Source organism: Megascapheus bottae, chromosome 11 (genome assembly GCF_031878675.1).
Source record: "Megascapheus bottae isolate mThoBot1 chromosome 11, mThoBot2.hap1, whole genome shotgun sequence".
Classification (NCBI taxonomy): domain Eukaryota; kingdom Metazoa; phylum Chordata; class Mammalia; order Rodentia; family Geomyidae; genus Megascapheus; species Megascapheus bottae.
Genome location: NC_143519.1, coordinates 2,190,794 through 2,207,863, shown reverse-complemented (window position 1 = coordinate 2,207,863; position 17,070 = coordinate 2,190,794). Strand labels below are relative to the sequence as shown.

Genomic DNA, 17,070 nt, shown 5'->3' with positions numbered 1-17,070 from the left:
TCTTACCACGGTTTTGTCAAAGGCACTGAAACAGTGACACGGGATGTAGTTCCACACAGTCACACGCGGCAGCGGTCTTTAAGCGCCTTGTCTTGCCTGTCAGCCTCTGGTTCTCATGGTCAGGCAGAAACTTTGTGAAGAGCTTAGGGGCCTGCTCTGGGGCTCTGCTCAGAGCCCTCCATACAGCACCCGTTTCCCCACCCACCCCTCCGTCCACTGCCATGGCGCTCTCGTCCTGGGTTCCTAGAGGGAAGGAACTTGGGTGAGGGAATCTCATGGAGGCCTCAGGAAGACCTCAGAAAAGCCAGCCCTGCAGGATGTCCTCTCCCCACCCCCGTGAAAACTCGCCTCTGCAGTGCGCTGGCTCCTCGCCCATCCAGGGGAGGGCATTTCCTGCAGAAAAGTGTATTCGGAGTCTGAAAGGAGTTCATACTCTGCGGCCCTTCAGTCTTGCTTGTGTTCTTTCTGGCAGGCCTGCCTGGAGAAAGAGGGGACCCTGGTGACACAGGCGCACCTGGCCCTGTGGGCATGAAAGGCCTCTCTGGCGACAGAGGTGATGCTGGCTTTTTTGGCGAACAAGGTCACCAAGGAAATCCCGGATTTAAAGGAATGGCTGGAATGCCTGGGATGCCCGGGCAAAAAGGTAAATGGCAGCTGTGGCCACAGGACTGCTACTGGACGTGGCGGTCACCCTGATCCCGGCAGCTGTCAGTACGCCCTCAGTGGGGCGGGGGGGGGGGGTGCCGCCCATGACCGGGGTGCAAACTGCTGGTTAGTCATTGTCCAAGGAGGGACGCTGTGGCCTGAGAAGGGCTTATCGCTGACGTGAGGGAATCTCCAGACAGGCCATGGGTAAAAGGGCTTCCGATGAGGAGGTTGACGACGCTGTTACGCAGCCTCTACCCCTTGGGTCACTTTCTTCACACACCCTGAGCACATCTGCAAGTGGAGTTTCCCAGCCCGGGAGTGTTGCTGAGTCCCTCACCACCTGACCACCCTGCAGGCCCCCACAGGGGACAGAACTGACGTCACCGTCATCCCTGGGACCTTTTCTCTCTCCCCTAGATCCAGGCCTGGGATCCTCTGACTGCCCTGGCTCATGGCCTGCCTTACTGTCCCATCTCCAGTGCTTAGCAACGCCCGATGGCACAGATACAGGCTGGCCCTCTGTTTGCATGCTGCTGCCCAGACAGAGGCTCTTAGGTCCCTAAGAACCCCATTTGAGGTTAAGCATCCTGGCATCTTGTCCTGTGAATTACACAGCCACACTGTGATGGTAACACGAAACTAACCCTGCCTCTCCCGTTCCCGTGCAGGGGATCGAGGCTCACCTGGGATGGACGGCTTCCAGGGCCTGATTGGACTCAAGGGAAGACCTGGCTTCCCAGGCACCAAAGGAGAGGCTGGGTTTTTTGGAGTGCCTGGTCTGAAGGGCTTGCCAGGCCAGCCAGGTGTTAAAGGTAAGTGCTTCTTGAAACCCACCTTGTGTAGTTGAGACTAAGAACCACCCCCGCTCCTGACTCACTCCCAGAACACCTAGGCTAGAGCTGCACAAAAGCCCAAACAACCAGAGGAGCGAAAGCTGAATGCCCTCCTCCCAGCAGCGTGTCAGCACTCCTAATCGTGAACCAGAAATAAGAGCATCACCAAGATGCCATCAAGTGCTGGCATCTACCATTCTAGCCACTCAGGAAGCTGAGACCAGAGGGCCACAGTTAGAAGCTACTTTGGGGGCCGGGAGTGTGGCCTAGTGGTAGAGTGCTTGCCTAGCATGCATGAAGACCTGGGTTCGATTCCTCGGTACCACATACATAGAAAAAAGCCGGAAGTGGTGCTGAGACTCAAGTGGTAGAGCTCTAGCCTTGAGAAAGCCCAAGGACAGTGCTCAGGCCCTGAGCTCAAGCCCAGGACTAGCAGAAAGGAAAAAAAAAAAAGAAGCTACTTTGGGTAGACATATCCCAGACTGTTATCTCCAATTAACCATCAGAAAAGCCAGAAGTAACAGGAGGCTGAGATTTGAAGATGATGGCTCAAAGCCAGGCCAGGCAGCAAAGTCTGTAAGATTTTCCAAATAACCATGGAAAAGCAAGAAGTAGAGCTGTGACTTCAGTAGTTGTACCAGCCTTGTGCAAAAAGAGCTCAGGGACAATGTGAATGCCCTGAGTTCAAGCCCCAGAAATGGTGTGAGCACACACACATACACACACACACACACACAGCCAGAAGTGGAGGAGTGGCTCAAGTCAAAGAACACCAGCCTTGAGCAAAAAAGTGGGGGGCCCTGAGTTCAAGCCCCGGGTGTCATGAAAACGCATTCCACCACAAGTAGCCATAGGACCTTTTAAAGATCTGCTAGGGAGAGATTAATCTCAAAGTTGAAAAAATGAAGGTTAGAGTTCCAGGAGAAACAGCTCACCGAAAAGTTAAACATAAGTTACCCAGAAATTCTATTCCCTGGTGAAGATAATAGAAACATACATGCTCATAGCAACATTATTCCAAATAGCCCCCAAATAGACACAGTCCAAATATCCATCAACCAAAGAATAATAAATAAAATAGGGCACAGACACAGGGCGGATTCGCAGCAATCCCAGAACACAAGGTCCCGCTGTACCTGGTGCCGCAGCGTGGTTGAACCCTGGAAACGTCCTCCACGTGGCCTGTGGCTCCATCTGGAAGTGGGTCTGGTCCACAGATGAAGTCCTTGAGGTCGTCCAAGCTCAGGAGCGGCGGGGAGCTCGGGACTGGCCGCCAGGGGCCGGTGTAATCTCCTGTGCTCCCGTGGTTCTAATGTGAGGCTCACGGCACAGCCCATCTGCAGAGGAACATTCCATCGTGCCCTTTCAAGGGAGGCGTTGCGTAATATATACATTTTACAGTGAGAAAACTTGTGAAAGTTCGAAGAGCCCAGGTCCTGGGGTGTAGTCCAGGCAGAGCCAGCTTTCCTGCTCAGAGGGGGCAGGCACAGCCCCCACACGGCCTCCGGGTCTCTGGGCACTGTGGGCAGGACAGGCCTTTCCAGCCTTCCACTGTGGGCTCCTGTGCTCTGAGACGGTTCCCGGCACACTCTGCTGGGGTAGCAGAGAAGGGACATCTCCGCATGGAAGTCTCGGAGGCCGCCCTTGGGGAGACAAGGCGTGGGTCCGTGGAGGGAGGCGGGAGTGGAGGGGGCCTTCGCCTCTGTGCTGCATTGTCTGGGCGTTTCCTTCCAGGCAACCGTGGAGACCCAGGCCCCCCGGGACCGCCGCCCATCATCCTACCAGGGATGAAAGACATGAAGGGGGAGAAGGGAGAAGAAGGACCCATGGGCCTGAAGGGGTACCTGGGCTTGAAGGGTGAGTCATGCCCCGGCCAGCCCGATCCCGCTCACCGCCTCTTCCGCCCACCTCCAGAGCTCTGCCACACCCGCCTTGTGCTCAGTCTCTCGTGGGCTCCCCCCGCCCCCCGCCCACGGGCCCTGTGTTAGCATCTGCAGCCCTCCGGGCGTGGAGAGGCTTCCGGACTGGCGAAGGCGGCGCTGCCTCCCCAGCCGTCTAATGCGCGGGGTCTTCCTGCAGGGATCCAAGGAATGCCAGGGGTCCCGGGGCTGGCAGGAACCCCGGGTGTACCCGGGAGGCCCGGGCACATCAAAGGAACCAAGGGCGACATCGGAGCCCCGGGCATCCCCGGGCTGCCCGGCTTTCCCGGCGTGTCGGGCCCTCCCGGAATCGTGGGCTTCCCGGGGTTCACAGGAAGCAGGGTGAGTAGACAGACCTGTCCAGCCAGCACCTCCAGAGAGCGGCACCACACGTGCACCCCCACACGCGCACACACACACACATGTTTTGCACTCACTGGGGTCAGAGTGGCCAACAGGCAGGTTTAGAGTGAGCTTCCGCCCCCTGCCGTGAGGCTGTGCAGGCTTCTGCTTCGCTGGGGACGGAGTGGCCATGCTGGAGCTGCTTCCCCTCCCAGGGCTTTGGTGTTCCATCTTCCCCTGTTGCCCTCGAGGGAATGAGGCTTCCCATGAGGTCAGCAGAGGTCAGAGTGTTCTCACCGACCCAGACAGTGACCCCAGGCCCCAATCCATTACAGAACAGCAGTGTACCTATGAATTAGCACCCTTCCTCTCAGAAGTCTCTGGGGCACTTGCTGTTGCCATAGCAATGGTGTGACCGCCCACCCATGAGCTGGGCATGGCTGCAGCCCCCCACACCTGTTTTCTTCCCAGTAACTTGAAGGCAGCTCCCTGGGCTTCACCGAGAGTCCTGTGGTAGTATAGGCAGTGTGGCACAGCGGTCGGGGTTGTGTCCTGAAACCCTGTTCTGACCTCAGTTGGTTCTGCCACAAGGCGTTCAGTGCTGAGGGCAGAGCCGGATCAGCCAACTGGAGTGCCCACCTAGCTAGCTGTCTCGGGGTGCAACCCGGGGTCCCTCCCTCACTCCCAGCTGTCTTGGGGTACAGCCCGGGGTCCCTCCCTCACTCCCAGCCGTCTCAGGGTGCAGCCCAGGGTCCCTCCCTCACTCCCAGCTGTCCCAGGGTGCAGCCCAGGGTCCCTCCCTCACTCCCAGCCTGTAGCGAGGGGAATCCCATAACCAGGCTTGCGTGCAGCCACATTGGGGTGGAGAACATGCTGGTGTCCTCCAAAGACACCTGTGTAAGACACGCAAGACACGCACTCTGAGCAGGGAGTGGCCGGGCGTCGTCCTGGCGCCCAGCGGTGTCTGCACCAGGCCTCCTAACTGCTTCCATGTGACTCTCCCTAGGGCGACAAGGGCGCTCCTGGCAGAGAAGGCCTCTACGGGGAGACCGGCCAAACCGGGGACTTGGGTGAGTGTCGCTACAACCACAGAAGGAAATGGGTGTCTGCAGCCAAGAATTCCAGGGCTTTGTTTTGTTGCCTGCTGGCTGCAGTTTTTCATTTTTGTGTGAATCCTAGGACTTGAACTCAGGGCCTGGCTGTCACTGTACTGCCTGAGCTACAGCTCCATTTCTACCTTTTTGGTGGTTCATTGGAGCTAACGCCTCCCAGCGGACGGCCTGCCCCTCACCATCTTCTCTGCATGTTGCAGGTGACGTTGGAGACACCATAGACTTACCGGGAAGCCCGGGACTGAAGGGAGAGCGGGGCCTCACTGGCACGCCGGGTACGCAAGTTATTTTACTTTTCTTCCTGCTCACCTAAGCCCTGAGCCTTGTCTCTGAGCGTGGTCTGCCACATGGATCAGTTTTTGCCAAAAACCACAAAAGATTGTGTCATAACTAGTGGAGGGTCTTCAAGCCCCATGGGTGAGAAAGATGTTAACTTTTCATGAAGTGGAATCTGGGGAGACATTCGAGCAGCCCGTGGCTGTCACTCATGGAGACCCGCGAGCAGCTGGACTGCAGGCCCCTGCAGTGCACCCCCGTATCTGACAGTGGCCAGCCTGAGTGTCACTGAAGTCAAGTTCAAAGCACCGGTCCCGGGTGCTGTGCCCCGCGGCTGGTGACCAGTGACTCCCTGGGGGCCCCACACTGCAGATGCGGTGCTGGCCGGGTAAGGAAGGTTTTGTGTCCAGCCCTCAGGACCCCAGTGCCCCACCAACAAGGAGCCAGTCTGGGACTGTAATTATATCTTGTCTCTTGCCTGCAGAGCAGGGGTCCTGGGCTGCGGGTCGCCTGTCTCAAGGCTGGCTGCCCTCCTGTCCTAAACGTTACTGTCCAAGTGTGCTGTATAAAAACGGGAGTGGGGCCACTGCTGCCATGGGTATCACTCATGAGTTCTCAGGGCTAAGTGTCAGGAAGGCTGAAGCCCACGTGTCTCCTGGCACAACACATGCCAGCATCACCTGATAGGCGCCCTGTGCTGGTTGCCTAACATGCAGCCCACAGTGCAGTGCTACCAATGTCAGCGCTGTGGGTCAGAGACTTGGCTCCCTTCCCAAGATGGCCACCCAGACACTGCTGGCAGGAGACTCTGCTCCTGGCCACGTGGCCCTCCCTGCAGGACTGCCAGAGGGTCCTCGCCGCACAGGTCCAAAGGAAGACAGCAGTGGGTTTCGTGTCCCAGGCTTGAGGCACTATGCCCAGTGTCCCAGGGGTCCCTGGATGTCCTGGTGTTCTGTGTAGGGAGACTGCAGAACAGACCGGTGGCTACCATTGTGGAGGCCAGCTACCTCCATCTCCGAGGAAGGCAGTAGAGTCAGCTGAGACAGGAACAGGCTCTGCTACCACCCCCATGCAGGGCCTGGCAGCAGCCTTCACCTGCAGGCCCTTTGACACAACAGCTGTGCCATCTGCCATTCCAGGTCTAAAGGGAGTCTTCGGAGAGAAAGGAACAGAGGGTGACATTGGCTTTCCTGGGATAACAGGCATAACTGGAGCCCAAGGGCCCCCCGGCCCTAAAGGACAGTCAGGTGAGTCTGCAGTCACAATATGCAACACAGGAGGCCTCCCCGGGCCCAGAACAAGTGGTCGCCCTGGCCACATCCTCCCCTGCCGTGCCATGCCATCTGGACCCCTGGGGGTGATTGGAAGGTGTTTCTGGAGCCTAGCTCTGGCTCTGTGCAGCCACGGGGCATCTGAGTCCTCCTGTGGTGAGACAGAGCGTCAGGCGGCTGCCTGCTCTGTACTGGTCCTGCTCCTTAACCGGGCCAGCCAGGCACTCTGCACACTCCTGCCCACATGATGGGATGAGCCAAGCTGAGCTCACCCTGTCACTGAAGCTGGCTGGCCTAGAATGGCACATGCTCCAGGCTGCGGCCCCAGGTCCTCAGCCCCTCCGAATTTGGACCTCACAGAGTCTGTTCCTGGGTCTTCAGGATCCCCCGTGTGCTCAGACGTCACTGTGTGTCTTCCCCAGGCTTCCCCGGGCTCGCAGGGGTGCAGGGGCCACAGGGAGACCCTGGACGAATCGGAGGGCCTGGTGAGAAAGGAGACTACGGCTGGCCAGGCAGTCCAGGCTTGCCAGGTAAGACTCCACTTCCACGAAGAGATGGGGCCCGCAGCGGCTCAGGACTCAGCCGCCAGGCTGCAGAAGGAACAGTCTGCCTGCGAGCCTCACTGTGGGCCACAGACCATAACGGTGTGAACACGGCCGGGTGTGACACGGGCTGATCAGAATGGTGTGATCATGGGCTGGGTTTGACACAGGCTGACCATAATGGTGTGATCATGGGCCAGATATGACACAGGCTGACTGTAACAGTGTGATCATAGCTGGGTGTGACACAGGCTGACCATAATGATGTGATCACAGGTCAGGTGTGACACAGGCTGACTGTAACAGTGTGATCATGGGCCAGGTGTGACACAGGCTGACTGTAACAGTGTGATCATAGCTGGGTGTGACACAGGCTGACCATAATGGTGTGATCACAGGCCAGGTGTGACACAGGCTGACCATAATGGTGTGATCATGGGCCAGATGTGACACAGGCTGACTGTAACAGTGTGATCATGGGCTGGGTTTGACAGAGGCTGACTGTAACAGTGTGATCATGGGCCAGGTGTGACACAGGCTGACTGTAACAGTGTGATCATGGACCAGGTGTGACACAGGCTGACTGTAGCAGTGTGATCATGGGCCGGGTTTGACAGAGGCTGACTGTAACAGTGTGATCATAGCTGGGTGTGACACAGGCTGACCATAATGGTGTGATCATGGGCTGGGTTTGGCACAGGCTAACTGTAACAGTGTGATCATAGCTGGGTGTGACACAGGCTGACCATAATGGTGTGATCATGGGCTGGGTTTGACACAGGCTGACTGTAACAGTGTGATCATAGCTGGGTGTGACACAGGCTGATCATAATGGTGTGATCACAGGCCAGGTGTGACACAGGCTGACTGTAACAGTGTGATCAGAGGCCGGGTGTGATACAGGCTGACTATAATGGTGTGATCATGGGCTGGGTTTGACACAGGCTGGCTGTAACAGTGTGATCATGGGCCAGGTGTGACACAGGCTGACTGTAACAGTGTGATCATAGCTGGGTATGACACAGGCTGACCATAATGGTGTGATCATGGGCCAGGTGTGACACAGGCTGACTGTAACAGTGTGATCATGGGCTGGGTTTGACAGAGGCTGACTGTAACAGTGTGATCATAGCTGGGTATGACACAGGCTGACTGTAACAGTGTGATCAGAGGCCGGGTGTGACACAGGCTGACCATAATGGTGTGATCATGGGCTAGGTTTGACACAGGCTGACTGTAACAGTGTGATCACAGGCCGGGTGTGACACAGGCTGACCATAATGGTGTGATCATGGGCCAGGTGTGACACAGGCTGGCTGTCACAGTGTGAGCACGGGCCGGGTGTGACACAGGCTGGCTGTCACAGCGTGAGCACGGGCCGGGTGTCACACCGGCTGGCTGTCACAGCGTGAGCACGGGCTGGTGTCACACCAGCTGGCTGTCACAGCGTGAGCACGGGCCGGGTGTCACACCGGCTGACTGTCACAGCGTGAGCATGGGTGGCTGTGACACGAGCTGACTGTAATGCTGTGAGCACAGGGCAGGTGTGACACAGGCTGGCTATAAGAAGAGGCACTGTGCATGCTGCATAGAGGATGCGAAGGCTGCCTCTGTCCTATGATCCAGGATGTCAAGTGAGAACGGCACCTCCAGCCCTCCCGGCGCTGCTGCCCTCCTCTGCATGGCTGACCGTGGTCTGACTCATTGCAGGTTTTCCCGGACTTCGTGGGATCAGTGGATTACACGGCCTGCCAGGCACCAAAGGCTTCCCTGGATCACCGGGTACACCTCTGCGCCCCAACCCCGTCACCCTCTGCTTCTGAAGGACAGGACCTCGCCTGGTCTGCCACCTGTCCACTGTCCTTGTGGTGTAGGGAAGCTGTCCGTGTTCACAGGGAACATGTTTGTAAAATCCACTTGAGGAGAGACAAACGTTACCCGTGATTGGTGTTTGTATAAGCAGAGGCAATGCACTGCAGGTGAACCCACGCTCACACCCACGCCCAGGTGACACTGCAGCTCACACCCTCACGCCCAGGTGACACTGCAGCTCACACCCTCACGCCCGGGTGACACTGCCGCTCACACCCTCACGCCTAGGTGACACTGCAGCTCACACCCTCACGCCCGGGTGACACTGCTGCTCACACCCTCACGCCTAGGTGACACTGCAGCTCACACCCTCACGCCCGGGTGACACTGCAGCTCACATCTTGGGTGACACTGCCGCTCACACCCTCGCGCCCAGATGACACTGCAGCTCTTACCCTCGCACCCAGATGACACTGCAGCTCACACATGAACCAGATGGCATTGCAGCTCACATGCTTACACCCCAGGTGACATTGCAGCTAAGGCCACCTCGCTGGTGCTGCCTGTCACTTGTGGCTTTGCAAACCTGGCCACGAACAGAAAGGTTTTCAGCACTGTCAGGTTTTCCAGCCCCGATGAAGGCAGAGATGGTGTCAAGAGCAGCACTGGGGCGGACAGCCTGCCCAGGTCTCGCTCACCACCAGCCGCTGCCAAGACCTGAGCCCAGCAAAGGGCAGTGAGCTTTCCCCTGCTCTCCGTGAGCTCTTCAGAGTCAGCAAGGGAAAGTTGGGGTGGCCGCCCTGCTCCCCACTTCCGAGCCCCGCTGACTCACCTGGCACTTGGGAAACCCTCTGCGTGGCCGGAGCTGTGGCCAGCAAATGTGTCCCTTGGCCTCCAGGTGCCGACATCCACGGAGACCCGGGATTCCCAGGCCCTATCGGGGAGAGGGGTGAACCCGGAGAGGCCAACACACTTCCAGGCCCAGTGGGGGCCCCAGGCCAGAAAGGACAACCAGGAGCACCAGGTAAGGCCACGGCGCCCATCCAGGGCAGAGTCCACGGACTGGGATAGGCGTGGCCAGCCCCATGGAGAGCCTTCTGTGCGCCCCTGGCATCCAGGACACTGGAGGACGGCCCAGAGAAGACTGCCAGTGTCCCTGTACCCCACAGACCCCTTCTGCCTGGACTCAGGCTCACAGCCTTCATGATTCACAATCACTCTGCCACCCATGCAGCCGGGCCCCGGTGGGACATTCCAGGGCTGGCTGAGGCAAGGGACAAGTGGCAGGAGCTGGAGCTGGTGGGACAGCCTCTAAGCACTGTCCTCCCCAAGACCTCCTGGGCCTGGGATGGCATGGGTCATTGTCTCCCTCCTTGGGACTCTGCCTTCTGCCCCATCCAGAGTGGACGGCACTAGAGGAAAGCCAGAACTAAAAATCCCTTTGTTGTGTTCCTCCTCAGGTGAGCGAGGCCCAGCTGGGGACCCCGGTCTGCAGGGGCTCCCCGGAAGCAGTCCCCCTTTCAACATCTCTGGACAGCCCGGTGACGCGGGAGCACCAGGGATCTTTGGCCTAGAAGGTGAGCCACCCCGCTCTTCCACAGTGGCATGGGCGGGCAGCCGGGCAGCCGGCACCGACATTCCCATCGATGTACACAGAAGAGGAGAGGAGCTGGCACCTCCCACCTGTCCCTCTCCTGTGCCACATGGGCCATGCCCACTGCTGGCTGCGGGTCACAGGCACAGACCACAGTAGTTTCTTTTTTAGTGATACTTGCACTAGAACTCAGGCCGTGACAAACACGAGGCAAGCTCCCTACCACTTGAGCCACGCCGAGTCCTTGGACTCCCATTTTGTTTTTGAAGTAGGGTCTCTAACCTTAGGGTCTGTCTCAGACTCCTGATTCTCCTGCCTTATGTCCCAAGTAACCGCGATTACCAGTGTATACCACCACATCCAGCTAAGAAAGAGAATTCCAAGACATTCTAAAAACTGATGCATGCCTAAGGACATTAGCCTAGGCGAAATAGCCAGTCAGAAAAGGAAAAGTAATGCAAGATTCCACTTCCGGGGTCCTATAGTGTTCACCCTGGAGGAAGAGGAAGCAGGATGGTGGGCAGAGAGGCAGCCTTTAGTGGGGGCTCAGCTTAGAACAATGTGAGGCTCTGGGAATGGATGGTGTGAGGTTGCATAACATGGAATGAGCTTAGAAACCATTGAGAAGAACCAGGTGTGCTAGCTCATGTCTGTGATCTCAGCTACTTGCGGGACTGAGAACAGGAAGATGGAGGTTCCAGGCCTGCCTGGAGAAAACCATTTGTGAGGCTCTCAGAGCAATAAATTTGGGCTGGTGGTATGCACCGGTCCTCCAGCTACAGCACAAAGAGGAGAACCAAGGGTCAAGCCAGAGTAGGCAAAGATCGAAACTCTAGCTCAGTAGTAGCCAGCAAAGGCAAGGCCACGAGTGTGGCCTAGTGGTAGAGTGCTTGCCTAGCATGCACAAAGACCCAGGTTCCATTCCTTGGTACCACATAGGTAGAAAAAACCAGAAGAAAATCAGTGTTAATAAAATATTAAAAAAAAAAAAAAGCCAGTAGTGGTGCTATGACTCAAGTGGTCGAGTGCTAGTCTTGAGAAAGCCCATAGGACAATGCTCAGGCCCTGAGTTCAAGCCCTAGGACTGGCAAACAAAAAACAAAAAAACCCCTGCTTAGCCAGGTGTGGTGGCTCACACTGTAATCCTAGCTACTCAGAAGGCTGAGATCTGAGGAGCCAGTTTCAAAGCCAGCCCAGGCATGAAAAGCAGTGATTCTGTTATCTCCACTGAACTACTAGAACACTGGAAATGGCTCTGTGGCCCAAGTGGAAGAGCACTAAACCTGAGCTGAATTGCTCAGGGACAGGGCCCAGACCCAGAGTTCACGCCCCACGACCAACCAAAAAAAAAAAACAAACCCAAAACAGCAAAAAGGGCTGGAACTGTGGCTCACGTGGTAAAGTGAAGGCCTGAGCTCGCACTGTGGTGTTGACTATCAAGATGGTAAACGCCGTGTTTGTGTGTGCCCACCACGTAAACGAACAAGCGGGAGGAAATCTGCCGTCACTGGCGCTGCACACGTGCACAGCCCAGCTGCTGCCAGCTGAGGCCTCGGCAGTGAGTCCTACAAGCAGGGGGAGCCCCTGGGCTCCCGGGTAACGCCCGCCCCCCCATCCTGCGACTGTGCCTGCAGGTTACCGTGGCCCACAAGGCCCCCCCGGGCCGGCCGCTCTTCCTGGGAGCAAAGGAGAGGACGGACTACCAGGAATCTCTGGAGTCGCCGGGTCCAAAGGATGGGTCGGGGACCCTGGGCCCCAGGGCAGACCTGGTGTGTTTGGTCTCCCAGGAGAAAAAGGTAAGGGGGCCCCTCAGAGAGGCTGAGGGGGACGGAGCCTGGCCGGGCTCACGCAGCCTCACCAGCCTGTCTGTCGCAGGGCCCCAGGGTGAGCAAGGGCTCATGGGTAACACTGGACCTTCTGGACCTGCGGGTGACCGAGGCCCCAAGGGGCCCAAAGGAGACCAGGGGTTCCCAGGTGAGTAGGGGGCGTGGTGCGTGCCCACTGCAGAGGGACGGGCAGAACCTCCAGGCACAGGGCCTGCTGGAGGAGCAGGGCAGAAGCCTGGGCCCTGGGCCAGGCTTTCAGGCTGGATGGTGGGCGTGGGAGGTGGGGGTGGGGGAGGGGTAGATGGCAAGCGTGGGGGGTGGAGGGGTAGAGGGGGTGGATGGCAGGCGTGGGGGGTGGAGGGGTAGAGGGGGTGGATGGCAGGCGTGGGGGTGGGGGGGTGGAAGGGGTGGATGGCTGGCATGGGGTGTGGATGGCAGGCAGGGAGGTGACCTCTCAGGGGAATCTGGAGCCCAGCTGTTCTCTGGGTGAGATCTGGGCACAAAGGCAAAGCAGCTGTGCACTCACCAGGCCTTTCCCTCCCTCTAGGTGCTCCCGGCTCTGTGGGGTCCCCTGGCATTGCTGGACAACCCCCCAGGTTTGCTGTGCAGCCTGGAACGCTGGGCCCCCAGGGAAGGAGAGGCCCCCCTGGGGCTCAGGGAGAGATGGGGCCCCAGGGGCCTCCTGGAGAACCAGGTAGGGCTCGGGGCCTGGCTGCAGGCCACCAAGGAAACACCTGCCCTACTTGCGCTGTCAGCCTTCATCCTCTCTGGCTGAGCCCTGTCTCAGGTCCCAGTCGCACTCATCTCTTCCTCTCTTCTAGGTTATCGAGGGGCTCCAGGGAAGGCCGGACCTCAGGGAAGAGGCGGTGTGTCCGCTGTTCCAGGGTTCCGAGGAGACCAAGGGCCCATAGGACACCAGGGCCCAGTTGGACAAGAGGGTGCGTGATTAGGACACAAAAAGCTCAGCGCTGTGTCTCACACCTATAACCCTAGCTAGTCAGGAGGCTGAGACCTGGGGACAGAGGTGTGAAGCCAGCCCCCACAAGGAAGTCCATGAGCCGCTCCTCTCCAGTTAACCACAAGAAAAGCCAGAAGTAGAGCTGTGATTCAAGTGATAGAGCGTCAGCCTGGCATGGGAAAAGTGAAGGGACAGCACCCAGGCCCTGAGTTCAAACTCCAGTGTGGGCACAGCAACAAAACTGTGAACATGTGCAGAAGGTCAGGGAAAGACAGATTCTTAAGATGAGCTTTCATCAGTCTGAACCAATGCATGATCAGTCAAACGGCAGCTGGCTTTCGGTGAGGAAAAGGTGTCAACCCAGACTGCATCATAGCACCAAGGTCAAAGGGCACTACACATACACACTCGCACACATGCACGCCTCCGCCTGGCTTTACCCCCACCAAGGGGGAAATCCAGAAACAGGGGCAAGCTGGAGCCTTGCCAGGGCCCCAAGGAGGGTTGGGGGTTTATCCTGGAAGAAAGTAGAAGATGGAGGGGCAGAGGAGAGGGGACCAGCTGGGACAGCTGACTTGAAGGTGGAGACAGGCACAAAGCTGTGCTGTGTTCTGGGCTAGAACCCGGGCGTGAGTGGCAGACACAGAGTCAGGTTTCAGCTGCACACAGGAAGAAGTGTCCAGCCCGGAAACATGGCTGTGCCGGGAGCTCGTCCCGCAGTCAGCGCCTGGCCTGAGCTAGGCAAGAGCTCAGCACCACGGCATCTCCAGACACCACCAGCTCCCAGTCTCTGTCCTTCGCTCTGCGCCTCTGCGACTCCCTGGGGGGACGTTACCTGGGCCACTGGGGTGGAGTCCTTTCTGCTGAGCTCCTTAGTGTAATTATCATTTCCTGCCCATCGAACACAAACTTGAGTCCGCTTCAGACTGAGCCCCAAGCTTTGGGCAAAAGAATGGCCGATGTGGGTGGACCTGGGGTCCGCTGACGACAGCTGCTTTCTCTCGGGTCCTAGGGGAACCAGGCCGTCCGGGAAGCCCGGGTCTGCCTGGCATGCCAGGGCGCAGCGTCAGCATTGGTTACCTCTTGGTGAAGCACAGCCAGACAGACCAGGAGCCCGTGTGCCCGGCGGGCATGAGCAAGCTCTGGAGTGGCTACAGCCTGCTGTACTTTGAAGGCCAGGAAAAAGCCCACAACCAGGACCTGGGTAAGCGGTGCACCCAGCCCCACAGTAGGGCCCAGACGGAGCCCAGGGGCCTCGCTGTGGGGAGCAGACATGGAGATGGCCACTGGACCCGTGCTTTACTGCAGCCTGTAAACCCCTGTGCACAGGGGCCTGGCTCAGGCACAGCTCTGGCTGGAAGGGGGGGGGGGGGCTAGGGTGGAGGGCGGGGTGGACACGGGGTGAGGGTGGTGCCCCCTGGTGGCCCAGGCTGACACCTCTGCTATGAGCAAAACCAGCTGTGGTGAAGAGAAACGCTCAGCGGAAGGTCCCTGTGGCCGGGGTGGAACCACGGCTGTGCCACGGGCAACGGAGGCAGCAGAGCTCCTAATGGGGGCTCGGGGGGCATTAGGGAGGCCCTGGTAGCCTTAGCCCAGCCTCCAGTGGGCCACTCATGAAGGCATCGCCCCAGGTGACCCAGGGGCAGACACAAGCAAGAGCTCTGAGGGACCCAGCCCCTCCCAGATGCCCAGCCACCACTGGTGACACCCAGCCGTCGGGGAGGGACACCAGGCCTGGCTGAGCAGCGGGCTGCCCGGCCTCACCTGCCCTTCCCCCTGCAGGGCTGGCGGGCTCCTGCCTGGCACGCTTCAGCACCATGCCCTTCCTGTACTGCAACCCGGGCGACGTGTGCTACTACGCCAGCCGCAACGACAAGTCCTACTGGCTGTCCACCACCGCCCCGCTGCCCATGATGCCCGTGGCCGAGGACGACATTCAGCCCTACATCAGCCGCTGCTCTGTGTGCGAGGCCCCCGCCGTGGCCATCGCCGTCCACAGCCAAGACGTGTCCATCCCCCACTGCCCGGCTGGCTGGCGCAGCTTGTGGATCGGCTACTCCTTCCTCATGGTAGGCCCCGCCCCCTCCCCTTCCCCTCCCCCCCACCGCCCCGCCCCCATCTCCCAGGCGGACACGCCTGTGTGAGGCTCATGAGACTCGCTGGAGAGTGCTGAGTGGGGATTGGAATGCAGCTTAGAGAGCCTCCCCGCTCGGAAAGGAGCGTGACCCTCTTATCTCCAGCGAGTGGAACTGAGGCTCAAGTGGGAGAGAGCCAGCGCGGGGAGCAGGCCAAGCTGGAGTGTGAGTTCCAGCCCCAGTGCCAGCGCACACACACACACAGACACGAAGTGTGCTTGTTGGAGGCCTGTGACACTTCACATCGCCGCGGGTGGCTGTGTGTGCACCTGAAGTGGGGGGCACACTGGAGCCCCCCAGGCTGTCCGCCTCATGTTCCGCCCTGTCCTGGGAACCTGATGGCTCCTTTGAAGTGACCCTGGCCCTAGGGGGCCTTCTGTTTATTCTGTAGGCCAATGACAGCAGGCTAAGGGCTGTACCGGGCTTTCCTGCGCGGCCCCCAGCCGGCTCTGTGTCCGCCCTGCCCTGCCCAGCCCCTCACGGCCTCCGTCTCACCCTCTGTGCAGCACACCGCGGCTGGGGATGAGGGTGGTGGCCAGTCGCTGGTGTCGCCGGGCAGCTGTCTGGAGGACTTCCGCGCCACCCCCTTCATCGAGTGTAACGGAGCCCGCGGGACCTGCCACTACTTCGCCAACAAGTACAGCTTCTGGCTGACCACCATCCCTGAGCAGAACTTCCAGGCCTCGCCCTCCGCTGACACGCTCAAGGCCGGCCTCATCCGTACGCACATCAGCCGCTGCCAGGTGTGCATGAAGAACCTGTGAGGCTCTGGGCAGCCACGCCAGAGGCAGCCACGCCAGAGGCAGCCACGCCAGAGGCGGCCACGCCAGAGGCCACTTGGTGCTTATTCTTAACTTATTACCTCAGATGCTTTCCCCAGCCTTATCTCAGTATTGCCTTAAAAACCAAAGGAACGTGGCACTGCCCTGAGACCAGGGGCTCTGGTCTTGGGGGCCTGCCCCCGACGCCACAGACATGGGCACAGCCCACGCATCCCCTGCCCTTCATGCTGAACCACAGAGCCAGCACCACAGCCCCTTGTAACAATCCCTGCCTATCAGTGCTTCTTCTTGTCCTGGGGTGGTGCCAGCTCTCACGTGACAGCAGTTGAGGACGTGTGGCCAGGGATGACGAAGGCCAGGCTGCAAGCTCCCTGCCACCTGTCCCCACCACAGGCATGGTGCTATATTTTAGGCCAGGAAAATGGCCTCCGTGTTTATCCAAACGTGTGGTAGTGAGCTCTCAGGCCCCACGCGCAGATGCCAGGCTTGGCATGTTGAGACCCGACACCTCGACCTTCCACACGTCCACACAGACCAGTGGAGAGGGCCTTTCTGGCCTGATGTCCCCAGCCTGCGTCCTCCTGGGTCAACACAGGCCCCAGGCCTCTTCCTCTGCTCTGCAGAAAGCTGCCTGTCCTCAGCTACCTGTCCTGTGTAACAAGAGAAAATAAACATGATGCTGAGCGTTTCTAACCTGGCTGTTGGCTGCTTTGGTTTCCTCACACTCCCATGAGACTTTGCCCGCCAGGCCAGGGCACAGGTACCTGGCTCAGCTGAGTCCCAGGCTCGCCCGTGGCCCGGGGTCCAGATCTGCATGCCACCATACATCTCTCAGGCCCCGTGGCTGAGCACATCTTCCAAACCCAGGGCTGAGTTTGGAGCCCAATATCAAGAAAAGAAGAACCTTCCAGGCTCACAGCCCCTCTCCCAGTAACGGGTGCCCTTGGGGGTCACATAAAATCCAGATCATGGGGCCGGGAGTTTGGCCTAGTGGTAGAGTGCTTGCCTAGCATGCACAAA

At 58.9% G+C, this 17,070-nt stretch overlaps 1 protein-coding gene across 1 annotated transcript in view; it reads left to right on the top strand.

Moving 5' to 3' along the window:
- The window catches only part of Col4a2 (collagen type IV alpha 2 chain), a 131,278-nt gene extending 114,674 nt beyond the window's left edge, over positions 1-16,604 (top strand). The window contains exons 31-48 of the mRNA XM_090341884.1: positions 473-643; positions 1,317-1,460; positions 3,216-3,338; positions 3,561-3,742; positions 4,749-4,812; positions 5,055-5,129; positions 6,270-6,377; positions 6,824-6,931; positions 8,654-8,725; positions 9,654-9,779; positions 10,216-10,332; positions 11,984-12,145; positions 12,225-12,323; positions 12,723-12,869; positions 12,997-13,113; positions 14,146-14,337; positions 14,916-15,202; positions 15,775-16,604. Of these exons, the coding sequence (XP_090198010.1) occupies positions 473-643; positions 1,317-1,460; positions 3,216-3,338; positions 3,561-3,742; positions 4,749-4,812; positions 5,055-5,129; positions 6,270-6,377; positions 6,824-6,931; positions 8,654-8,725; positions 9,654-9,779; positions 10,216-10,332; positions 11,984-12,145; positions 12,225-12,323; positions 12,723-12,869; positions 12,997-13,113; positions 14,146-14,337; positions 14,916-15,202; positions 15,775-16,032 (2,552 nt within the window). The 3' untranslated portion in view covers positions 16,033-16,604. The remainder of the gene's footprint in view (positions 1-472; positions 644-1,316; positions 1,461-3,215; positions 3,339-3,560; positions 3,743-4,748; positions 4,813-5,054; positions 5,130-6,269; positions 6,378-6,823; positions 6,932-8,653; positions 8,726-9,653; positions 9,780-10,215; positions 10,333-11,983; positions 12,146-12,224; positions 12,324-12,722; positions 12,870-12,996; positions 13,114-14,145; positions 14,338-14,915; positions 15,203-15,774) is intronic.
- The last annotated feature ends 466 nt before the right edge of the window (positions 16,605-17,070 follow it).